General features: G+C 40.0%; 1 protein-coding gene across 1 annotated transcript in view; it reads right to left on the bottom strand.

Annotated features, from left to right (window-relative positions):
* The window catches only part of TRPM6 (transient receptor potential cation channel subfamily M member 6), a 146,598-nt gene that overhangs the window by 40,284 nt on the left and 79,702 nt on the right, over nt 1-26,612 (bottom strand). The window contains exons 13-24 of the mRNA XM_074953237.1: nt 26,060-26,113; nt 24,112-24,252; nt 22,663-22,800; nt 21,028-21,308; nt 19,590-19,818; nt 19,269-19,424; nt 15,573-15,713; nt 12,748-12,876; nt 9,743-9,994; nt 6,711-6,885; nt 5,276-5,390; nt 3,610-3,809 (exon numbers count right to left, since the gene is read on the bottom strand). Of these exons, the coding sequence (XP_074809338.1) occupies nt 3,610-3,809; nt 5,276-5,390; nt 6,711-6,885; nt 9,743-9,994; nt 12,748-12,876; nt 15,573-15,713; nt 19,269-19,424; nt 19,590-19,818; nt 21,028-21,308; nt 22,663-22,800; nt 24,112-24,252; nt 26,060-26,113 (2,011 nt within the window). The remainder of the gene's footprint in view (nt 1-3,609; nt 3,810-5,275; nt 5,391-6,710; nt 6,886-9,742; nt 9,995-12,747; nt 12,877-15,572; nt 15,714-19,268; nt 19,425-19,589; nt 19,819-21,027; nt 21,309-22,662; nt 22,801-24,111; nt 24,253-26,059; nt 26,114-26,612) is intronic.

Here is a 26,612-nt window from a genome sequence, read left to right as displayed (position 1 = left end):
TGCAGAAAAAACTTGCCAAGCGGTTTTGGATATAGTTTTGGCTTTGTAAGCAAATTCAGATACCTGAAATAACTGTTTTTCTGAAAAAATGTGTGAAGCCAAGTCAATAGCCTCTCTATTCAAAGAAACTTTAAGTGAGCTAAACAGCTCTTTTACTTTTCTGTGCCCTACAAACAAGCTATCCCAGTTTATTCACTTATGGCATGCAAATATTCCAGAGGAACATTACTACTTCAGAGGAATGATGTGGCTTCCTTCCACAGCACAGGAGCTGAAACAACGACTAGCAGTGAAGTGGTTAAACTCTGACTAGTTAATCTTGAATGTAGAGTCAGTTATCAGTTCTGACCATGGCTGATATCTTTAGGAATGCATATTCAGCACAGCAAGCACAGATTAGCAATAACCTGGGATGTGTTTGTGATCACCCCAGTATAAGCATAAAGAATGCATACTGCAATGCACTGTATTTCAAAAAGCATAAAGTTGTCCATTACTATGGAGTAGAGCATCCTGGAGCTAAGTAACATCAACATTGGTATCTAATTTAAAGAGGATATTTTGGATGTGGGCAGGAAATTAGCTGGGCAGGAACTTCCTGTTACTTATATCGTTCACTTACATAACCAAATCTTTTGAATGGTTCCATTTTACTGCTCCTTTAAATCGAAAAGCAGCTTTTATTTACTCACGCTGAGATGGGGTCATCAAATGTCATGCTTCTTCTCATCATTGCCTGATTGCTATAGCAGCCAAGAAGGAAAACTCCACCTGCGTACAGCACTGCACAATAAGTCAGGTGCATAGGTCAAAAATTGCATTCCCTGAAGAATCAGGCATAGATTCCTGACCATTACTAACTATTGGACATCTCTGCCTATTTAGGTATTTATATGGCCTCATCATATAGTATCTTAGGACCTGAATCATTAATGGATTTTTACTGAATATTGTCTTACTGGATTAGGCTTGTACTATGCCAGAGGTCAAACTAGACGAGCATAATGGCCCTGTCCGGCTTTAAAATTTATGAATGTAGGTACAATCCTGTGAAGTAGGGACATTTTATCCCAATATTACAGATGGGAAATTAAACAACTTGTTTAAGATCATGCAGGAAGTCTGTGGCTCAACTGGGTATTGAACCCAGGAGTTCTCAGTCTCAGTCCAGTGCCATATTCACTAGATTACCCTTCGCCCTAAATTGTTGACAGTGACTACATTTGCAAAGCCCCAGACTTGTATTTCTGTTTGCACCTGGGGCATATTTACATGTGCATGTGTAATGTCTTATGGACAAAGTTGACGGCGTGTGGGTTCACTCTGGTGCAGCAGTCTGCAAATTGCACAGTATAGATGAGATGCTGGTAAGTTGGTGAAATAAACATACGTATACTGGGAATGGCAGTAGTGTGTAGCGGATGAAGGGGACTACTTCCAGTATGGACCCGAGGAATGTTATTTTAATTGGCCCATGTGCTGTTTCACACCTTAATTTCCTGTGGTAATACAAACATTATCTCCTATCATTTTTTTAAATAATGTAACTGAAATATAGGTAAAAGGATGTTTTAAAAGTATAGCCAAGTTTGGGACTCCTCCCTTAAGCCTGGATCTTAAAAGCTTAATAGTCAGAATTGCTGATCAGGGTAATAATATGTGCAAGGCTATTACATGTGGTATATACAGTAATAAACTTGTAATTCATTTGGTTCAGGAAATAGTAGAAATAAAAATCAGGGTTTAGCAGAATGCACTTTGGAACAGCTGGTAACCATCATGCAACTCATATCCAAACAAAGTAGTGAGGTGATTATACCAGCATTGCAAAAACAGGTAACCTATGGTGAGCTATCCTAAAGGAGGTTAGCCTCCAAACCATAGTGCAGACATTAAGTTTGTTGTTAATGTGTATACAATTTATAGCCACCATTGTGGTTCTGGGAATATGCTGCTGAGTAATACACCTTAAAAACAAACAAAAAGAGAAAAACATATGATTAAACTGAAAAAGTTATATCTATGAAAGAAAAAAAGTGTTCAGTGTAGATTTATTCTGAGCAAGGAAGTGCAACAATGAACAAAGTATGAATTCACAGTAGCCTTGTAAATATGTAAAATATGTACCTAGTAGAAAAGAGATAGTAAGGCAATAAGCAGTATGCAAGAGGTGACATATGTGCGATGCATGAACAGCTCATGATCTGGGTAGAGATTGCTTCCCAGAAACTAACGAGCCAGTCACAGAGCACGTGATCCTATGTGGAATAGAAGGCACATGTGGCAGTTGGTTTCAGAATGTGTATACAAACTGATTAATAATTCTGTACTCTCTATGTGTGGTCTACACTGTACCCATCCCCACACGAGTCTCAGCAGCTCCATATAGTTTGACTGTATCCTAATAAACGAACCTCAGTGATGAGTTTGGAGTCGAGCTGAGTTCTTGGGAAACGGTAAAGTCTCAGGGGCTACCAAGTGGATATGGTCTCAGAAGCCATCCCAACATACCCCTGAGTGGATAAGGTCTCAGAGGTTACCCTAACATATATGAATCAGCAGGGAGATAGGATGTTCACAGGAAGGAAAGAATACCAGGAAGCCTTCCTGGCCCTTGAAACAGAGACAATGAACTTTGGGGTGATATGATGGGGCAAAAAGACATTTGAGTTCTCTCTCACTTGAGTGATTCAAGGGTCCAGAGCTCTTGAAACCACAGAACATTTCATCCTTCAACCAAGAGGGTTGCAGTCTTTGGGAACCAAATATAGGTGAGGCAAAGATTGCAACTTGCTGAAATTCATTTTTAATCTTGTAAGTGTATTTTTACTTTTGTTTGCTTGTAACCCAGTCTATCTTTATTCCTTATATTTGGTATCACTTACTTCCATGTCCTTTTGTTAAATAAACTTGCTTTACTTTTACTATAAACCATTTCAATGCTGTGACTGAAATAAGGCTGTTTGTCAAACTCCAATTAAATTAGTAAGCTGCAGCATATTGTCTCTTTAAAGGAGCAACAAACTTAATGTCTGTCAATGTTCCAGGAGAGGACTGGTCAGCGCTGAGGGATTCGGGAATTGGGGTTCACTGATTGTTGTCTGAAAGCAAAGGTTTGGACTGGCAGAATCCTAAGAGTTTGCTGACAAGTTCCCACAAACGTTAGCAGTAGCAAAAACTCTCACTTGTTCAGGCAAATCGGGTAACACTGTAACTCACAGTTCTGGAAACCTCAGCAAATTGTCACACAAGCAGATGATATGGCAGAAATTCAGAACTGGGGTGGTGTTGTGATCACTCTGCAAAAAGTAACTGGATGGTGGAAGCCAGGGTGTGACCTACATGCTTGTATGTGGGCTGTTAGCATCAGGGCTGTGAGGCAGAGCAACATAGCATTTAAGCCACCCAGAATTGCAGGGCTGGTGGTGACACAACCCCTTACTGGTCTGGGCTGATAGCCAAATTAGGTCTTACAGTACAAACCTCAACAAGTGTCCTTTTCACTATCAAGCCCACCAACAAGGTGACGGAAGGCTAGCAAAACATCCCTGATCACCTATTCCTGTAGGCTCCCCAGCAGAAGGCCTGGAAAACCTGCCCTCTGCTTACTTAGTCCAACATCGCCTTCCTCTTGATCCAGCTCATTTGAAGGACGATGGTGGTAGATGTGGCTTATGAGGTGGCCAATGTGGCTCAGAATGATGAAAGGCGGTGGCAGCCATGGCTTCTCGTGATACGTCATGATGTAGCGGTAACGATTGTATTTCCAGAGATTGTTTGAGATGGATTTCATATCATAATAAACATTACTGTAAAACAGAGAGAGGGAAGAAAAAGAGAGAGGTTCATGTGAGGAACACATAATAACACAAGATGCCTGTCTCCAGATACACTGCACTATTGAAACAAAGCGCCCAATCCTAAAATGGGGTAAATCAGTTTAGCAACTTTAATTTAACAAAGCAGCAGCAGGTAGAGGCAGACAACGCACAGAGGCTGACATTTTCAAAGCTGCCTCACAGATCTGGATATCCAATTCCCATTAAAATTAAAGAGAATTGTGCATCAAACCCACTGAGGTGGCTTTGAAAATCTCAACCAGAGTGTTTCAAGTCCCCTCCTCCCCTGTCAAATAGTCTCAAGAATTCAACATTGCCTGAATATCTGAACTGGATTAAATGTAGGAATCAGGACTGGCAGCCAGGGAAATGATTGTAACAAAACAATGCTGCAAAATGGAAATTGTTCTTCAGTACTAGTTCCTCCACTTCCCTCTCTCTGTCTCCTTCCACCAACACCCTACAGCAGAAGGCAGCCGTTCAAAAGGCTCTCCTGCAAAGGGTTCTTTGGGGGTCAGTGACACTGCTAAACTTGGCACCGAAAAAACATCCAACAGTTTATTGTACAACAACAGCCAACGCTCTGGAAAGCGACCTTCAGTCTTGAGGCACAGCTTTCAATTCAATCTATTTATAATTTCCCGGTCACACCTGGCTCTCGAAGACCCAGAAGTGAATCATAACAACACCAGTTCTGTTTCTGAGAGAATAATTAAATGTAAAGCTAAATCTGTACTGAGGATAACCAATATTTGTCTCCCATGAGAAAGAAACCAAACTGCAGGACTGTTGGGTTTAGCACATCGTTGCTATTGAAGATTTAAATATAGAAATAATTCACACTGCAATTTCACAGCTATATATGAAAAAGAAATCCATGCCTTGCCACAATTTCCACACAGGAATTTCTGTTTGGGAATGGAAACAAAGATGGATGTTGATCATTCAATTGCCTTGAACTCTAATCACTGCATTTCTTCAAGTTGATTTTTTTTAAAATCTATGGCTAGAAATAGATTTGAAAGAATTTCTCCACTGAAATATTGAAACTATAGAATAAAAAAACTAACTGTGCAATGGAGGGGTCTCCAGGGAGCCTCTTATTAAAATTCCACCACCAAACTGTAAGAGAAATTGGTGTGATTGCTCTATCTTTGATGGCACTCTCCATCTCTGGATGCAAAGGTTGCCAGAGATAAATTCACCCCCTATGATTCATAAAAATAATGATTAAGATCAGGATTTTTTATTTAGGGTGGATTAGACTACACCAAATGACAGAAACCTCCACCTATCTACAAGCACAAATACACCCTGGAAGTTCGGGGTTTATCATAGGCTAATGGGGGGGCTTTTGTTGGAGCCTCCTGTAGAAATATTGGCAGCATAGCCACTGGTTTGGTTTGGTTTTGCAACAACGTGTCATTGGTACCTACTTAAAGAAAGCAATCAGCAAGTTGACCATGATGATGTACTGTACAAAGAGGTATACAGCTTGGAGGAATGGCGTCAGGAAGGACCCAGGAGGGCAGTCTTCATTTAATTCACAAGCTTCAGAGGAAGGAAATGAAAACCACAGTTACCACATAAATCAGCATAGCCATGGTAGGTTAATATTTAATATGTGTTTCACTGTAGAAGGACAGATCTTATCTGGTGTAAAGCAGGGAAACCCTAGTGACTTTAGAGGAGCTGTGCCAATTTATACCAACTGAGGAGTTTTCCCTCTGTTTTAAAGAAAAATCTTAGACCTCTTCAAATCACAAATCAACAAACACTTGTTTGTTACTGGTTTTTGTGGGGGGCTGTTTGGGTAGATGGGGGTTTCAATGTTATGAGTGTAATTCTTGCTGTGGTGAAAAGGCTCTGCAGTATTTATTCAAGATGGTCAGATTTTGGATTGACTTAATCTCCTCCAGAAATTCATTCCAAAGTAGGATCCCCTGAATGAAAAATGCTTTGTCACTAGCTCCCACATGCTCTGTCATGGGCTTTGTGACTTCATTTACAAGGTTAAATTTGTAGGCTCTAAAGCTGATTTAACAAAGACCCTAAAGGGATTATTCTCCTTTCTGATAATGCATGATATAGCCAGTTAACATTAGATGCACACTGAAACCACCATGCTTTGAATTAGTATCATAGAATCATAGAATATCAGGGTTGGAAGGGACCTCAGGAGGTCATCTAGTCCAACCCCCTGCTCAAAGCAGGACCCATCCCCAACTAAATCATCCCAGCCAGGGCTTTGTCAAGCCTGACCTTAAAAATCACAAAGGAAGGAGATTCCACCACCTCCCTAGGTAACGCATTCCAGTGTTTCACAACCCTCCTAGTGAAAAAGTTTTTCCTAATATCCAACCTAAACCTCCCCCACTGCAACTTGAGACCATTACTCCTTGTTCTGTCATCAGCTACCACTGAGAACAGTCTAGATCCATCCTCTTTGGAACCCCCTTTCAGGTAGTTGAAAGCAGATATCAAATCCCCCCTCATTCTTCTCTTCCACAGACTAAACAATCCCAGTTCCCTCAGCCTCTCCTCATAAGTCATGTGTTCCAGTCCCCTAATCATTTTTGTTGCCCTCCGCTGGACTCTTTCCAATTTTTCCACATCCTTCTTGTAGTGTGGGGCCCAAAACTGGACACAGTACTGCAGATGAGGCCTCACCAATGTCGAATAGAGGGGAATGATCACATCCCTCGATCTACTGGCAATGCCCCTACATATACATCCCAAAATGCCATTGGCCTTCTTGGCAATAAAGTATGGACTTTATTGTTGGTCCAAGCTGTATGGCCCAAATCCAGCAAAGCGCTTAAGCACATACTTAACTTTAAGCACATTAGTAGTCCCATCAAGATCACTTACCATCGATTTCTCCAGCATAGACCTCACCAAACATCATCCAGTAGGGTTGGAACACAATATCTCGTGCAAGAGTCCAGCTGGGAGACTCTTCTGGAGAAAGGATTGCCTTTCGTGATACCCCAAAACTCAGCAACACTATTGCCATCATAAATACAATATAGAACATGTTTGCTGTCTGCATGGAAAAATGAAATACAGATAGCTGTATTAAAATAGTGATATTCATTCTGAGTGGTAGTACAAATCACAGCTTTCACATATATGTATTTAAGTAATAATATATGAAAACTAAATGAATTACTTGCATCGGTCTTCATGGCTGAGGATGTGAGGGAGATTCCCAAACCTGAGCCATCCTTTTTAAGTGACAAATATGAGGAACTGTCCCAGATTGAGGTGTCATTAGAGGAGGTTTTGGAACAAATTGATAAACTAAACAGTAATAAGTCATCAGGACCAGATGGTATTCACCCAAGAGTTCTGAAGGAATTAAAATGTGAAATTGCAGAAATACTAACTGTGGCACATAACCTATCATTTAAATCAGCTTCTGTACCAGATGACTGGGGGATAGCTAATGTGACATCAATTTTTTAAAAAGGCTCCAGAGGTGATCCTGGTAACTACAGGCCAGTAAGCCTGACTTTGGTACCGGGCAAACTGGTTGAAACTTATAGTAAAGAACGGAATTGTTAGACACATAGATGTACATTATTTGTTGGGGAAAAGTCAACATGGTTTTGTAAAGGGAAATCGTGCCTCACTAATTTACTAGAATTTTTGAGGGGGTCAACAAGCATGTTGACAAGTGTGATCCTGTGGATATAGTGTACTTAGATTTTCAGAAAGCCTTTGACAAGGTCTCTCACCAAAGGCTCTTAAGCAAAATAAGCTGTCATGGGATAAGAGGAAAGGTCCTCTCATGGACAGTGACTGGTTAAAAGATAGTAAACAAAGGATAGGAATAAATGGTCAGTTTTCAGAATGGAGAGAGGTAAATAGTGATGTCCCCAGGAGTCTGTACTGGGACCAGTCCTATTCAACATATTCAGAAACAATCTGGAAAAAGGGGTAACCAGTGAAGTGGCAAAATTTTCAGATGATACAAAACTTCTCAAGATAGTTAAAGCAGACTGCGAAGAGTTACAAAGGGATCACACAAAACAGGGTGAAGGGGCAACAAAATGGCAGATGAAATTTAATGTTGATAAATGCAAAGTAATGCACATTGGAAAACATAATCCCAACTACATATATAAAATGATGGGGTCTAAAGGAGCTATTACCACTCAAGAAAGAGATCTTGGAGTCATTGTGGATAGTCCCCTGAAAACATCCACTCAATATGCAGCAGCCGCCAAAAAGGGTAACATAATGTTGGGAATCATTAAGAAAGGGATAGATAATAAATAACACAGAAAATATCATATTGCCTCTATATAAATCTTGAATACTGCACACAGATGTGATCGGACCATCTCAAAAAAGATATATTGAAATTGGAAAAGATACAGAAAAGGACAAAAAAAAATTATTAGGGGTCTGGAACTGCTTCCATATGAGGAAAGATTAATAAGACGGGACTTTTCAGTTTGAAAAAGAGACACCTAAGGCAGAATATGTTAGAGATCTATAAAATCATGACTGGTATGGAGAATACAGTTGCCAACCCTCCAGGATTGGCCTGGAGTCTCCAGGAATTAAAAATTAATCTTTAATTAAAGATTATGTCATGTGATGAAATCTTCAGGAATACAGCCAATCAAAATTGACAACCCTAGACTGGAGAAAGTAAATAAGGAAGTACTATTTACTCCTTCTCATAATACAAGAATTAGAGGTCACCAAATGAAATTAATATGCAGCAGGTTTAAAACAAACAAAAGGAAATATTTCTTCACACAGCACACAATCAACCTGTGGAACTCCTTGCCAGAAGATGTTGTGAAGGGGTTAAAAAAAGAACTAGATAAATTCATGGAGGGTAGGTCCATCAATGGCTATTAGCCAGGATGGGGTCCCTAGCCTCTGCTGCCAGAAGCTGGGAATGGGCAACAGGGGATGGATCATTTGATGATTACCTGTTCTGTTCATTCCCTCTGGAGCACCTGGCATTGGCCACTGTCAGAAGACAGGATACTGGGCTAGATGGACCTTTAGTCTGACCCAGTATGGGCGTTCTTATGTTCTTATGTAATATCATCATTTCTTGGGGAGAGGGAAGTCCAGGTTTTATTTCCATAAATTGGCTTGGCCGTATTATCCTCTAGAGGTGAAATTCATGCCACCTCAGAGAGCCAGTATGAGGCCTACCCATCACTCAAGTCCTTCTTAGAGGGCGTAAGTGGGATTTGAATGGTTCACAGGCCTTCAGCTGGTCCTCTGACCGGGGGTGAATTTCAGTCATGAGGTCTTCCTCAATGAAGCTTAGAGAAAAGAATTTCACCTGTGCTATAATTATTATGTGAGACAAAATGTAAAATATTAGTAAGACATTGCCCAATAACTGAGGGAAATTACAGCAGGAGTCCACAGATCTCTCTCAAGAGCATATAGTAGTTCAGTCTCAATTCTGATGCAAAAAATAACTTTGATCTCAGGGCAATTTTGCCTGCTAAACATGAGACAGAATTATTTGAATCTAAATATAAAATAATCATGTCAGTTTCCAAGAGCTAGGGGAATTACCTAAGGTACTAAGTCACTGTCTGCCACAGTTAGAGAGGATTTTTGTTTGTTTGTTTTTTCCTCACTGTTGATCAGAAAGCTCAGCTAAAATGCAGCCTTTCTCTGAGGAACCAAGAGAAAATGGTTTCTGTGGATAAATTAAAATAATGAACAAATTAGCAAAAACTGTGCTCCGATCATGGACAACTTATGATCAGAAAGAGAGGCACAACTTGTTGGTAAAATACTTTTGAATTATTAGCCCAGCACTAGTCTGGTCACCATTCCATTTTGTGTCCATTTCTGAATTTCACTCGTCCATCATATTAGGTGTCATAAGTGCAAAAATGCAGTCAAATACTCACCATTTTCCCAATCATCGTCAGATATGGGCCTGCATGTTGATTTACAGCAAAGAAGTCAAGGAGCCGTGCATACCAAAATATTATATCCAAGCAGTAAATTAGCCTCCCTGCTGTTTGAAGAGGAGGATCAGCCCAGCGTAAGCCAAAACCAGTCATAAACAGGATGATAGCTATGGAATCAGTGAAGTTCCAGTACTCGTAAATCCACACGTTCACCTTTTGGCTGAACTTTCCTGGCTCTGAAATAAATATCTAAAAAGAAAGTGAGAAAAAATAACGGAGGCCAGTAAAACCCTCACCCTTCAGCCCCTCACCCTTTCTGAACCATCAACTGGTACATGGAAATATTTGATTTATGGCAAGTTTTTACAATGAAAGTTCACAAGGTCAGTGCTCTGCAATTCCATGATTGCTGGAATTTGAAATGAAATAGTAATGGTCGTAGTGCTCAAGAACCCCTCTTGCCACACCAAATAGGTTAGTTCTCTCTATTGAGAAATGAATTCTGCTTCTTAATTCATTCACTGAGTAATATATTCCATAGCAGAAAAGAGCAAGTGGTATGCAGTTGCTAAGCATGTGTATTTTTTGTAAACAAATATGGGGTTTGTTTGGAGGAGAAATGGTCATGACCTACAGAAACCCTTTCAAAAGCCCCACAGTCATGGAAAATACCAGCCCAACCCTGCTGACATTAAAGTAATTAATGTGTTTTAGTTTAGATCTGAAATACAAAGTAAGATCTCTGTATGCCAATCCTGAAAAGGGAATGTTGGAAACTGGGAAGGTAGAGATTGAAATGTTTGCTTCTTGAACTGTAAGGGTGCCCCAAAGGGATTTTCAGCTTCACTAAGCAAATGTGTGAAGTGGAATCCTTGGAAGGCCATAAATTAGACCTTTACACATTGCATGATTGAGGTCAATTATGCACTGCTATGGACGATCAAACTGATAAGGAGCAAATAAAAGAGAGATTTTGAAATGTTAGGCCCTGATCCTGCAAAAATTTACTCATATGAGTAACTTCATGTAATTGAGAAATCCCACTGAACTCAGTGGGACTATTCACATGAGTAGTTACTTACATGAATATTTTTAAAGATCAGGCCCTAAGGCTGTAACAGTTCCTTGATACAATCTAGAGGAAACACTTCTGCACAGTCAAACATAACAAGGCCCTGAGGAATGAATCAGTTGCATGTGTAAGACACAGTGTTACTTTTCCAGTAGACCAGAACTGGTACATGAACTAAGAAATTCTCCTGTAAATCCTGTTTAATAGTCTTGATTGACATGTTCCTGAATCCACAAACAAGATGTGCCATAGCACAGCTGTGACCTCTGAGATGGTTGGTGTTTCATACTGTGATTTTTTTTTTAAATCAGATAAACCTTTTGTGTCCTTTTGTCATTTTTAACCTCATATCCAGTCATATAGCTTCCACATCTGTTCCAGACTCCATTTTCTCCCCTAGATTTGGGCTTCCCTTTGAAAGCCTTAATGTCCTCTTCCTCTTTTTGCAGGGGTCACAATTCAAAAGTTTCTTCTGTTCTGAGAGATAAAGGTGTTCTAGTTCCCTACTTTCACTACAAGGAATTGTCTCAAATTGGTAAAAAAATTAAAGGTATCCATTACGCTTTTAACAGTAAGTAAAGCATTCCAACATCATATTAAAAATATTTATGGTACTTATTTTTATTTTATTTATGTTTGTTTGTGTGTTTGTTTAGGTAATATTATAATCGGATGAAGAGAATTTTGGATTATTTGTCTCATCCCATAAAATAATGTGGACAATACGCCACTGTTTCTGTCACTAACATCATCTATAGCTTTGGAATGTAGCTTGTACTTAGCATAGAGGATCCAATTTCAGTAAGGTTGTTTTTTCACCAAACAGTATGTTTGTAGATGTGCCTGTGTTTCCACAGAACATAATGCCGTACAGCTAGCTGCAGTGCAAGCTTCCTCGTCTACAGTGAATACCTCCTTAGCAGAAAAAGTACTACATGCTCATTCAAAACTTGGCTTCTAAGCTGAGACATCCACCAGAGGGGCCAGTTGATTTAATCAGTCAATTGCAATTAATTTTGAATGCTTTCTTTGCTTTTTCAAAAATCAAAATCTGTAAAAAAAAAAAAAAATCTTCATTTCAAATTTTGAAAATTTTCAACCAACTTTCATTTTTATTATGTGGACTCTTCCCCACAGAGACTGGAAGGAGACCTCCAATGTATTTTACATACAATAGATCACCAAACAGCTATTAATTGGTAATAACTTCCAGTCAACGACACAATCAAAGCAGTGACCTAGAGGTACAATCCACATTCCATTATCAATGAACCAGTGGCCTAAGCCAAGATTTTCAAAAATGGGTGCCTTGATTTAGGCTCTTACCTCCATATTTAGTCATTTAAATAGGTGGATTAATTTTCAAACATGCTGGGCACCTACAAGTTCCCATTAGAGCTGGTCAGGAATTTTTTGACAACTGTTTTCATCGAAAAATGTCAATTTGTCAAAACAAAAACTGTTGACATAACAATGTTGGTTTCGATAAATCTCGTGACTGGACAGGTGTTTGGTTTTTTTCTTAAGTTTCAGAATAATTAAAATGTTTCATTGCAACATTTTTAAACAAAAAAATCAAATTTTCCAGTTTGAAATGACCTTTTGTATTGAAATTTAAGCTAAGTATACTAAAAGTGATGTTTTTTTAAAAAAGGTCAAAATTGAAATGAAACATTTCAAAACTGTTTCCTGCCAAACTATTGTTCCCACTGGCTTAGGTGCCTAAATAGGGATTTAGGAGGCAAAGTTTAGGCACCTATTCTTGGAAAAACAGTCCCTAATTTTTAATTAACTAGGACAGCTGAAAAGTAAAGGACAGGCATATTTCTTCTGGTAAACCTTTGGAAAGGAATTTAAGAATCTACAGTCATTATTTATCATTTGTCCTCTAGAGATGTAGAGTAGAGAGAGTGGAAAAGGAAGAGCTCACCTCCCTGACTTTCTCAATGGCAGTAGTGAAAATGTAGATAATTACAAGCCACTCTTGCACACTAGGCCTGGATTCCATCTTCACCAACACAGTGTAAGTGAACAGCATGAGAAATGCCAAGTACGCCATCTGCAGAACACATAATACACATTCCATATGCATAGGTAGCTGTGACAAAGAAATTAGAAACTCACTAGAAACACAGCCAGGAGGAAAACCAAGTGCGCTATATAATTAAACAAAATTTTGTCAAAGTAATGGGACACTACCAAGCGCTTGATTCCAAAAATTTCCTGTCAGCCCTTCAGATTGCTATGCCCTTCTGGGGAATGTCCTCTAGAGCTTTATTATCATTATTTTTCATTATCTGTATTACCGTCCCCCCTAGGAACTCCACTCATGAATTAGGACCCCATTACTTTAGGTGTTGTACAAACAGAACAAAAAGATAGTCCCTACTCCAAAAAGCTTAGAATCCTAGTATAAGACAAGAGACAACAGATGGATACAGACAGAATGATGGGGGCGTACAAGGAAATAATGAGCTGATGTTGTCTAAATAGACCAGACAGGCACAGTGAGGGAAGGGGTGTAACACAAAAGCAGAGTGAACAATGTGATGGCAGGAAATGTCATGTTAGTTCTGTGAGATCGTTTCTTTTTTTTGGGGGGGGGGGTGGGGAGGGTTGTTAGTTATGAAGGGATCAGCTAAATGGAAAGAAAAATGAAGGGAAAAACATGAGGGGGACAGGGCAGGGGAGATGGGGCAGTTGTGGAGTGAAGTTGAGGTAAGGAGACTGTGGCTACATCTGTTCTTGGAGCTGGGAGTGTGATTCCCAGCTCGAGAACGAGAAGACATACTCACACGAGCTCTCATTGGAGCTAGCACAGTAAAGAGAATAGAGTAGCTACCATACAAATGCATGGGTTTTTACTCGGGGTGGCTAGCCCGCTGCCTGTGCTACCATGGCTACCACAAATATTTTTAGCACACTAACTTGTGTCTACACGGCCTGGGAATCACGCCACTAGCCCCAAGTGCAGACATAGCCTGTGAGGGAGGAGAAGGGTTGGTGCAAACTGTTGGATCGTATTAAAGAAGTTCTGTATTAAAATCACAAATGAGTTTGATTCCCCATAGTTTAAATTCCAGGGTATTACTAATTAAGAGGTCTCTTGCTTTTTGGTACTGTTTCTCTCCCTCTATGTGTGAAACTTGCAAGCTGCTAATTGCGTTAGTACATTCTAAGACAGAATCTGTTCTTCAACGCAATACTCTGTAACAACAGAAACAGCACCCAGAGACTCCCCGCCCTTTTGTTGTATTAACAATTGTGATTAAAATAGAGATAGAGGATGTATGTGGATGGATGCTTGGTGTGGATAACTGAATGATCAGGGAGGTGCCAGCCTAAGAATCCAGTGTCCATCGGCTGAAGAAGGCGTCAAGTGGAAATAACCAGAGGACCCCCAGAGGGCAGACTGGAATCCACCCAACAGCCTCAAGAATGGGAGAACCAAAGAACAAGATAACATCTAGCAGCACGGAGCCGTCAGGAATGTGCTATCTGCTGATTGATTCAGCAACAGCATGATGAAGCAATTCCCATAGACTGGCATAGGAAGAAATTCCTATACAAATGGATTCTAGAAAGTGAGAACTTTTGGGGTCTGATTCTGCAAACCAACTTCCAGGAGCATCAGATGAGCATCTGACAAGGCCCTGCTCCCTCCTCATGTCCAGGTCACCTGGTCAGTGGCTTGGCATGAGCAACTCTAAGGCTGGTAACTATGATAACAACCTTGCAGAACCTGTGTGTGTGTGTTTGTATGACTGAATGTGTGAATAAATATGAGATTGAATGGAATGTTATAGCTATAACTAACTGCTTACTATGATTCTTTCTGTATTCACAATAAATGTGGTATTTTGCCTTTTCCCCTTTAATAAGATCCTGCTGGTTTTTATTTTATTGGTATAACATTACAGCTAATCATCGGGTGACCAGAACTGTGAAAAAACAGGACAGGGAGTGGGGGGTAATAGGCGCCTATACAAGAAAAAGTCCCCAAAAACAGGACTGTCCCTTTAAAAACGGGACATATGGTCACCCTAGCTAATCGGCACAGAGCAAAGAAAGTCAGGGAACATGCTACAGTTTTTACTGGAATGTCCAGAGGTCCTGGCTTTGGCTGCTTCTGTTCCTACAGGCTGGTATTTCTGGATGGCTGCTCTCTGCAGTTGTCCCCCAAGGCCACATGGTCGGGGGAAGGGTCCCCCAAGGTGTATGGGTGGTTTGTCTCCCCTGCACAGATCTATGTCCAGGAGGGAGTTGGGGAGGGGTGGCTCCCCACTGGGCTTCATTTTACTCTTTCCCCTCCCTTAGTGCAAGAGTCCCAGCTTTGGCTGCAGCTTTTAAAAAAAAAAAAAAAGTCTCTCTGCTTTATTGCCAAAATATTCAACAGAAGACAGGGTAAAAACTATTTTTCCACGTTATATGCAGCACACATTCAAAACCCACAAAGGCTCCAATCCTGAAATTTACAATGTGCAGGCAAAATGCTGCAGCTGCACAGAACCCCACTAAAGTCAAACGAATGTTATGAGCTCATCCTGCTGGTTCTCCCAACCCAGAGCTAATATTTGCACCTACAATTAATTGTGAGGATGAAAAATGCAGGCAGGAGCCACCTTCCACCCAAAGAGCGGCTGCATTTCAGTGGTAGGTGAAGTGATTCTTTTATTTTTATATATATTCCGTTAAAGGTTTAACAGATGCTTTAGGCAATATTAATATCTAGTTATGCTTATTGTAATGACCAACCGTATGAAACCAGAACTTGACAATTGGGGCACTGTAGAATTCATAGACTTTTCTAGTCCTCGGAAGGCTTCCGTGAGCACTGTCGGTGGAAAAGGTTTGGCTTTTGTCTGGCTTCTCAGGTCCCTTTTCTGCATCATAATCCTTTTTCAAAAGGAAACAGAGTTTTAAAGTCAGACAGCATGCTGTATGAGTACAAGAATTCAGCCACATTAACAGAAACACAGGGAAACTTGGAAAGGCAACTCTACAGTAAATGCTGTGTGGTATACGCAGAAACAATTAGCATATCTCAGTCACATGCAGTTGCAACTGTCTTTTGCAAGAAGCAATACCAGATAATATTCTTAGCATTACACTTAACTGTAAATACACAAGGTTCTTTTGAGTTTCAAAAAGGTGGTCTTATGGTTATGGCACTGGACTGGGAAGCAGAAGATCTGGATCTATTCCCAGCTTTGACACAGACTTCCTGTGTGACCTTGGGCAAGTCCCTAAATCGCTTTGTACCTCACTTACCCAATGTGTGAAATAGGGATAGTAATAACTCCCAATCTGATAAAGATGTGGTGACTATAAACCCATTGATGTTCACAAGGCATTCAGATATTACAGTGATGAGCACCACAGAACAGTTCTAAGAAAATCTGGAATATATACATAGAGAGAGAAGAACTAAAGGATTGCAAAATTATTAACCTGGGGAATTTATTGTGATTTGGACAATGTGCCTGATTCAGGGAGCGTGAGTGAGTCAGCACCATTCTTACACAGGTCTGGGCACATAGGCATGTTGGTGTCCACTTTATTACCTCCAAGGAACAGATGCGCAGAGCCCTCCACCCACTGACCAGTGCAGATGAGCTGGCACAGGAGGGAAGTCATAATTTGCTCTTGGTATTGGCCCTCGATATATTACTACCCACCACCAGCCCACACAATTTTCTTTAAGTCTTAATAATGGCTTCTGCCAACTGAAGAATAGAAAATTGTCCCATGAGATAATACAACTTCTAGTTTCAGCAGACTAAAGTATAATTTACAACCACGTGTGAAAAATGCACTTGTACTGAATCTGTATATCCTGGAACTCTCCTGTGGCTTTTTTATATTTGTTCATATCAACTCACTGCCAGAAAATTCACAGCTAATCTTTACAGTTTATGGAAAAAGAATGAACACAACACTTGATAAATTATGAAGCTAACAACAGTGCTTCTCTAGAAAGGAAACCTTCCTGTCTCATTCAAGTCAGATAACATTCATTCTACTTTGTTCCCTTTACATACCTGCAAGGGGTCCTAGCTGCCCATAATTATAATTGGCCTTACCACTGAATCGTAGCTGTTATCTAACCAGTAAAAGACCTTTTTGAATTGACTTTATTAGTCAGACACTGCAGGGCACAAGTGCATCCACATTCTTCTGCCTCGTAGAGAGAAACACTTCAGAATTGGCATTGCCATTTCTGTTGTGCTTCTGAGGAAGTTCTGGAAAAATTTCTTTTATTTTAGGCAAATTGAAAGTTAATTGTGAAAGAAATGTCCCAAACATTTGTCTAATTTTATTTATCATCGGTGAGGCTGGTAGCATGGTTGCCTTAATAATTTCCTATTATAAAATCCTCTTTTCAGATGCTTTTAACTTTGCCTAACTTAAACAGTTTGGGCTGAAATTTTCCATGTGAGGTATCTGCTTCAGGATGGAATATTGTGGAAAATTTCAGCCAAAATGGTTCAGCCATTTCCAAAAATGAGGCTATGGGAAAAAATTGCCAATGATAAAAAATTCTGGTAATATTTTCTTTCAAGAGCTCTAGTACTCCCTTGCATTGGAGTAGGAATTTGAGATTTGACTGGGGGTAGTCTTTGTGTCAGGGATGTGCCTTTTACAATCCCTGTGAAAAGCTGCCTAAATTTGGCCAAATTATAAGCACATGCTCAGGAGAAACTTCCTAGATTTCAGCAGCAAAACTCCCAGAAGATTCTGTTCACACTAGGCATGCAACAGCGAGGGGATTTCCTTGCAATTGCAGCTTTGGGCTGCTGTGAAATGTGCTGGGTCAGGGCACCTAAACTGACAACAAAGAAATTGTCTCTGCTGTGCTGTCAATCATTCAGGCTGAGGCAGTGTGGAGATAGATGTTCCCTGATTCAACCAGGCCTGTGGACAGAGACATGGGGAGTAGATTGGTACAAGGTGGTTGGGACTGACTGGGCAAAGATATTTGGACTGTGAGTCAGAGAAGGAAATGGGGGACTGGGAGCCAGTAGGTAGGTGGGAGGAGACTGATCATGTAATTACTGCCTGTATCATAATGCATAGGCACAAGAGGACCAAATGAAGGTTGCACAGGCAACCTTAACACTGGCATTTCCTAACTTTTGAGCACTTGACTTTAATAATGTTCTTCTAACATTTTTGGCTGTGTGAAATATATATATATATATATACACACACACACACTATATATAAACATACATACATGTATTTATTTATCAAAATCTTATATGGCTACCATCACCATGTAAACACCATAACCATGCACCTCACAATCATTAAAGGATTTTATCCTCACAATACCGCTGTGAGGTAGGGTGGTATTACCTCAGTATTACAGATGGGGAAGTGATGCACAAGATAAATTGAGCAATTTATCCAAGGCCACACAAGAAGTGTGTGCCTAAGCTGAGAACAGAACCCATGTCTCTGGAGTTTCAGTACAGTGCCCTATCCACTAGTTAGATAAACCTTCCTAACTTTTCAGGACTATATATTGTTTATAAAGTGATAGAACAGATCTTGCCAGACTTGCCAACAGCTGAGCCCTGTCCTGGTGTGGGGAGAGGTAATCTGGATGGGGGGAAACGTGTGCCATGTTGATTGTTTTTGTGGACAGATCTGTGGCCAGCTGCCCAGGTAGACTGATTTAAAATTGCCACCTTTTTTAGTAGCTGGAGTATCCCATCCACTCTTGCACCAGCTACCCAGGTAGCACCTTTCATTTATTGTCCCCTTTCCAGTGTGTTGAACCACCAATTCTCTGCTAGCATCCTCCCACCACAGGCCCAAGCTTGTTGTACAATGCAGATAAAGTCTGAAAATGTCCAAGCTCAACCCAAGACTGGGAAGAGCCTTTGGGAAAGAAATTCCAAACTGAAACCACCTGAACATATGTCCCGCCAAAACTCACATCCATTCCTTATGTCCTCTGCTCCCCAGTCTGAAATCTTTGTAACTCTAAAATCTGGACTAGGCTTCCAATGGAGGTTGTGGAATCCCTGTCACTGGAGGTTTTTAAGAACAGGTTGGACATACACCTATCTAGGTTTATTTGCCTCAGCTGGACTAGATGGGCTCTTGAGTTCCCTTCCAGCCCTGTATTTCCATGATTTTACTGTGACATTTGGCACTGATGTGCACAAGTTATGGTGATTATAAAAAATCAGACTGTGCCAAACTTACTTACAATGAGTAGTACCTTAACTACAACTAATCCCACTGATTTCAATCAATGGGACTAGTTGAAGAGTGAAATCTTACTCACATTAAGTAAGGGAGATGGTAATAAGCTTTCTAATCTAAGTCTTCTAAGCATTGTAACATTTTAAGACAAAAGGCTTTCAATGGAATTGTACCAACCCAGATGTTATCCCTGTTTCGTGAAAATATAAATGCTAAAGATGATGCCAAACTAACCAGAGACAACTCATCTTTAGTGGTGGACGGGCTCTGATCACTGTGATGCCGTGTGAACTGATGAAAGTCCTGGAGCTGCGGCACATGAGACATTTCTGCCTTGCTTTTAAACTCCAGCATCAAGATGGTGGGAGGCAGAAGAATACTTAGAATGACCTAAAAGAGAAACACAAGTCTGAGGAGGTGCATTCAGCGTGCATGCTGTCTTTAATGTGTGTCTGCATTAGATCAGGACAAAACCTAGCTACATGTAAGGAGAATGCGTGCTTCAGCTTAAGCTTCCTCTGCAGGTTTAGATGCGGCACAAGTCAGTGAGTTTACCTTAAACCAGGAGTTCTTCCGCATCTTCAGGCGTCCCATCCACATATCAGTTAGTAACATCTGTGTGCAAGTGTGAGACACAAAGGGCCGCAGCCCCACTGACACAGCCAGTTTCAGGCAAGTTGAGTTGCTCCAATTTTTCAGCTCGGAGGTCAGTAGCTTCATGGCCATTTGCTCGTTCTGTTTGAATGCATTATCCAGTACATCTAAAGCAAGCTGCCCAAATTCACTAGGACAGACAGAGCAGCACAGAGAAAAAATAAATCACCATTTTACAATATGGAGGAACAACCACAACTGAAAATGATCATGAGATCACATCTCTAGTTCAAAAGTTTCTTTCACATGTGGTAAGATATGAAATTGTATTAACTATAACTTCCCCACCTCTTCAAACAGTCTCAGCACTGCACCCAGAGGAAAAATAATTCAGGCAGTAAATCTAAGTCTCTTCTCCTAACCACAGGAATTACTCTACATTCCTGGACCCTGATCTTTAATTAGCCTCATTGCGTGGTTTCACACGCATGCCATATAGTTCAGCCTATTATTTCATTCAGTAATGCACTTGCCAACACGGTAAACAGGTGCTGTGCTCAACTGCATCAGCAGCCTCAGACTGAGTCAGACCCTAAGCACCTCTCAATGGGAGCTGAAGATGCTCAGCACCTCAGTGAATAAACTTTGCTTTGAACAAAGCCCTATAATTACATGTAAACAGAGATAATCATTCGTCCTTGAGCTCTGAATCTGCTCCATTATGGCTATGAAAGTACAGTACATTACATCAATAAATTTCAAGGTGCACTATCAGATTAGGGAGCCGTTGTACATTTCCTGATTTCATGATACAAAACCCTAAATCCTGAATGTTTCACAGATATTCGAAGAATGAAACTAAAATTTAAAAATGGGAGGAAAACTGATTGGGCTGTTCAGCAAAGTAACCTCTTTGAGGTGCTGGGCTACGGTATCAGCACATTTCTCCTTTAGGCCTTAAATAGACTAGGATTTAAGGTGGGATATTAGTACATGTTAAGTAACACATATGTACTAATACATTTGAAAAGCCTTAAGTAAACAAGGCACGTGGCCTTAACTCATGCTAACTATTCGAGGTAAAGCCTAAAGGGAAGTGTAGGCTTTAACTTCACCAGTTTAGCTTGGTGTTAAAGGTAACTGTCCTTGTCTACTTTAGACTTTTCAAAGGTGTTAGTTAGCTAATACATGCCAACATCACTCCTTTAAATCCTCATGTGGGCAAGGCCTTAGGGTGTCTCTTTGTACATTAAACTGAGCAGATAGCAAAAAGTGCTTCTTGTACATTTCACAGCATATGCAGCCACTGATCTTACAGGTTAGCTGATGGAAAGAACAATGTCTAACTATTCTAAACACTGTAGACTTTTATTAACTGTAGTGAAGGGAGAACTCCTACTCTGAGTACTTCTTCAGTTCTTCTGAGGTGTCATCCACCATGTTGCTCTGTTTGGCTTCACGTGCCATTGCTCTGTAGAGTTTGCAAGCCATGACGGCCTTGACCATAGCTTCCTCTCCATGCTGCCAGAAGAACATTGCCATCTTCTGTCTTTTCATTAACACTGCCCAAACCAAGAGGTCATTATAGGGGTAAATAAAGCCAGCTGACTCATCGTCCTCTAAGAAGCTGAGTTCATCTTTTGACTTCTTCCTAGACTTATGAAAAGCAGTTGACTTTTCCTGTAAAATAGCAGACAAAATCTGAGCAAGTTGCTGCATCCTGAATTCATGTAATGCATTAGCAATTTGGTTGTTCCTCGGTCATTATATAGATGAATATTAGAAGAATGGCTAAGATAACATTCAGACTATGAATGTAAGCAGTTGCTTGGATCAACAAAAGCAAAAATGCACTGAGGAAATTAAATGTGATTTCAACATTCTGAACCTGTGCCTCAGCTTTTAGATCCTGATCCAGCAAAACGGGGAGTGCCCTCCACTCCCATTGATTTTATTGAACTAATTTTACTAGTGTGCTAGTCTACTTAGGTCACACTGATGGAAGAAAATGGACTAGTAAAATCAAATATAAGTGAGAGAGCTGTGATAGCTCTCTTGATTTTTAATATATGTGTCACATTTACAGTAAGTTGTGTATTTATGGTATGCTGTGTTTCGGCCTGAACTGTCTTACATTAAAATCAGGGGGGAAATTCCTGTTGGCTTCAATGAGACTGCTCTGATGACTAGCTGTTCACAAACTGGCCCTCAGTAATGCTAATGAAGTCCCACGGACTCAAAGACTTTAAGGGCAGAAGAGACCATCAGGATCATCTAGTCTGACCTCCTGCACTTTGCAGGCCACAGAACCTCACCAACCCCTGTAACAGACCCATAATCTCTGGCTGAGTTACTGAAATCCTCAAATCATGATTTAAAGACTTCCAGTTACAGAGACTCCACCATCCACTCTAGTTCATACCAGCAAGTGACCCATGCCCCATGCTGCAGAGGAAGGTGAAAAACCTCCCAGAGTCTCCACCAATCTGACCTGGGGGAAAACTCTAGTTTTATGCTGAGTTATCTGAGAGAAGAATGGGATTCTTTTTGTTATCCATACCTGACACAGTTTCAAGAGAAAATATTTTGCCATCTGCTTGCAATTTACATCATCAACTCTTTTCTCAAGGGGATTATTATTGCCACTTACATAAAAGTTTCTGAGAGGTTTGGGGCAATGAACTCCTATGCCTGCATCCAAATAAGAGGGTTTATCATCTGTGCCTTATATTAGGAGATTTTGGCAATGTTACATTTCAAGGGATGAAAGTCCTTATCAACCAGGGGATGGAGATTAATGAGTTTCATTGAAACAACTGGAGCTTTACCTCAATGTTGTAAAATAGCAGTAATTGTACTTCTTGAGCTGTGTGTGATACAACCTTGATGTCTTTGGTGTTTACGGAGAGTTAAGCATGATAAGCATCTAGCCTGCATCCCACATGTCTGAAATAACTCTCTTGACAAACTGATCTAATTTTTCAGTCTATTGTACCTCTAACATATTCCCACCATAAGCAAGCAATGACAGTACCTTGTATTTGTAAGACTGTTCTGTTCTGATGAACTGAGAATGCAAGGTGTTTTCAGCAGATTCAACTCTGCTACCCATCTGATTACTATGACAAAGGGAGTGATGAGAAAGGCTCTGAGCAACGTTGGAGGCCACACTCTAGTTCCAAAGATATCCCACAAAACACAAAGAGAAAAATATAAATTAGGGATGAAATTTGCCCTCATTTATCTTGGTGATCTACCTGCCAGCCTAATAATTACTGTGCAATTTCTGGAATTTATAACATCAAAGAAAAATGCCCTATTTTGAATTTGGTCATAACTCTTGTTGAAAATAACCCTACTCTTGTAAAAATCTGCCATATGATATGTAAGAACCTCAAGTCATCAGGACCTCCTATTTACATTCCTTCTACCAGAAAGCGTCTCTATTATCTCTGGGGACTTTATTCAATATTAACTCCAAGGGAAGATGACTCCCTACTGAATTGTTAATACCGCTTCCTGCAGCTCCTAGTTTTTGAAGAACTGATCCCACTCAACCATGTTAAACTTGTGAAATTTGATGAGTGCTCTGGCTGCAGAAAATTGATGTTTTGAATTCAGAAAGTCAACCAGCACTTCCAATATTTTTGATTAAGTATAGTATATCCCAATTCAGAAAATTAATTGGGTTGCTATCTCTTCATTTTTTCCATTAATTCTATAATTGTGTTGTATAATTTTCCTCTGATTTCCTCATCCCAGTTTGAGCTTTTCCATTAATTCTGACAGCAATACATTGTGAGTTTGGCTTATGGAATTACTGTACTTAAAGTTCTACTCTGAAAACTCAGTATGGAAAAAAGACACCTTCTTACGCAACAGATCACTTTTTGTGTAGTCAGTTATACCTGATTAATTTACTGAAAAGTTTGGACCGCTTTTCAAATGTTAGTCTTGAAGCGCCAACACAGGAAAATGAGAATGAAATGGATTCTTTATTTTTCTTGTGCATCATCCATGAAAGTTATTGGTCTGTATAGGCAACACTAATGACCTAATCCAAAACCCACTGAAATCAATGGAAAGAATCCCAGTAATGTAATTGCGCTTTGGATCAGCTCCCTAATAACATACTGGGAAGATAATGTTGTCTCATAGGTGTACATGAGGGTCCACCATGGCCTGCAAATCCTTTCTTACAGGTGATGATGAATGAGAATAAAAAAACCCCAACTTGGCTTTCAGAGGCCAGGATCAGTTTGCTGAGCAAGCAGTTAACTTAAAGAAACACCTTTTTACTTGTAACCTTATCAAGACTGATATGGAAATTATTGAAAGACATTAAATGCCATTTTACCATTAGTGTCATTTTAATGGTTACTTTTCAGAGCAAAACCACACGAAGTGAAAAGCATTATGATTATTATTACCTAGACATTTCAGCTGTTCCCAATGACACAAATAGCCATTTCATTGATGTTACCTTGCGTTTTCTGTAAAGGCTGTTGTACAGAACTCTGAAATGTTTCCTTGTGTAGTTGCTCCGATAAGCTCCACCAATTAGATACTCTATCACCAGCCCAATATCAATCAATGCTATCTTATAGTCCAAAGGAAGGGCACTCTGTAAGACAAATATTTACAACATTTTATAATGTCATTTTATACAGCAACCCACGCACCCAGTGTGAGGTCCATGGGTCCTGAACCCAGCTTCCGTGTTGCTGCTGCATTCACAGCACCACCTGATGGCTCTACTTCTGACTGAAGAATCAGGACCCCTACGGCTTACTTTCAACTAAAGGTACCACCCATAGTGAGCTGATTGGAGGAGCTCCATAGTCCCTGATTGGGCCAAGTATACTATTTAATCCAGAAAGAGACATAGAAAGTTGTTTGGGTACAAGGTGAATTCTGGCTTGTAGTTGCTACAAAGCCTGCCATCTACTACCTGACTCCTGGCCTTGTCCTAGTTCCTGACTTCAACCATGCCCTGTTCCCAACTCCTGTCCTCAGCCTCATTCCAGTCCCTGAACCCTATTGCTCTGGTTTCTGACTGCTACAGTTCCAACCCTAGACTATGGATCTTTGGCTTCCAACTCAGTGCTGGCCCTTGGCTTCAACTCCTGTCTGACCCCAGCCCCAACTTTCGGTTCTGACACCTGGAAGCTGACTCCAGACCTGTCCAATTGGCCTCTACTTCCTGAACAATGTGGTGACCTCCAGGCCAGACTGCCCACATCTTGGTCACTGGTACCGATCTTCTACAGACCCTGACATCTGGCTAGCATGAATTGAGTTGTGAAATCCTGTAGCATAAAACTCCTAAATCTGACAGAGAGCGCATAGATTCTTCAGGCATATGAAGCTGCTATAGAAGTAAGACAATTAAATACCTGTCAACATGTTATGCGCCAAAATTGGTAAAACAATGTCTACCATGCATTGCACTCTAAAGTTTATAAGAATGTCTATTACAATAACAGCATTTTGTAACATAGTTCAAACATAGGCAAGACCAAAATGCATTGTAACAATCAGGAGAGGAACATGTTAAAACATAATCCCCAACACAGTCAAATAGACAGGCCCTCAGATAAGTAGGACCCAGAAGTAAAAATAGATTTGAAGTGAGCCACTCACTGGACCAATCAAAATTAAATGCATAAGAGAGGTCATCTTTGAGGTCTGATCTACACTTAAAATTTGATTAGCCTAAGGTCTAAGTTGAGCACCATATTTAAAATAATCTAATCCCCCTTGTAGATGGGGTAGGTCAACAGAAGAATTCATTTTATCCTATGATGTATATACTTGGCAGACACGGTGAAATTAATCCAGTCTTAGATCTGGCCATCTCTTGCACTTGACATCAGACGCAAAAAGAACAGCCTCAATGCTTCCTATATTAGCAATGTCACAAGATACAAGAGATAACAAAAGTTTGAAACAGACTATAAATTACTAATTCCTCTCCAAGCAGTAATTATTCACTGCCAACTTCTGTTCTCCTAGAGTGTACAGAAAGAGTGTTGCACCTGTCAGAATATTTTGCTGTCATTGTTGAGCAAGGCAATTCTTTTGACTGAAAAAAAAATGGTTAAAGCGATGAACTGTGGCAGGGTTACTGTAATGGTTCCCCAAATCCTTGATTTATTTAATAATGGTACTTTTGTAATGTAAGATAAAGGGAGTTTGAACAGTTGTGAGTGTAAGCCAAAACATTAAGGTACAGAACGCTGGAGAGCATTCCATAGCTTTGGGGAATAAATGGGCTAGAGACAATTCATTCAGTAGATATAAAAATAGACATGAAACCGTCATTTCTAATTCTAAACTTTCTACAATACTATCTGATCGCAATTGGTGTCACTAGATCCTGGTATATTAAGTTACATTCTTATATTCCCAGACTTTCAGATTTAGATTACCTGTTTTACATCTCGAACAAGATGATGCAAAAGTAGATTTGTTGGTCCTTGTTTCTGTAATGTTAATCAAAAGAAAAAGAAATTAAACAAATGTGCATGTTTATGCATTAATTTCAAAATCTGTGCAAGAAAAATGTTGAGATCTCCACAGGATAATCAGTAGTTATTCAAGCTTCCTGCAGTTCTACAAATGGCCTTCAATCCAAATCTGCAACCAACATACTATTATCACAGTCCTGGGCCTCTCCTAAGAAGAGACTAATTGTCTCCTTTGCTAAACTGTATGACAATTTTGAATGTGCGGAACGTACACCAGCCCAGGTTAAAATCTAAATTCATTTCTCATGAAATTCAGTTTGAAACAAGCTGTCCAGAAGTGAAAGGTTGCTACATAGAACCAATTATCCCCTGCCTCAAAATCTTAACATCATAATTACAGCTGATCAAAATATTGCATTTAAAACTTTCTGAGGAACAATGGCCTTTCTTCAACAATGAAAAATGTAATTTGTTCTCAATTTCTTGATTTTTTTTGATAATATTTTTACATTCA

This window comes from Natator depressus, chromosome 5, assembly GCF_965152275.1.
Source record: "Natator depressus isolate rNatDep1 chromosome 5, rNatDep2.hap1, whole genome shotgun sequence".
In the NCBI taxonomy this organism is placed as follows: Eukaryota; Metazoa; Chordata; order Testudines; family Cheloniidae; genus Natator; species Natator depressus.
This window is presented reverse-complemented; position numbering and strand designations above follow the sequence as displayed.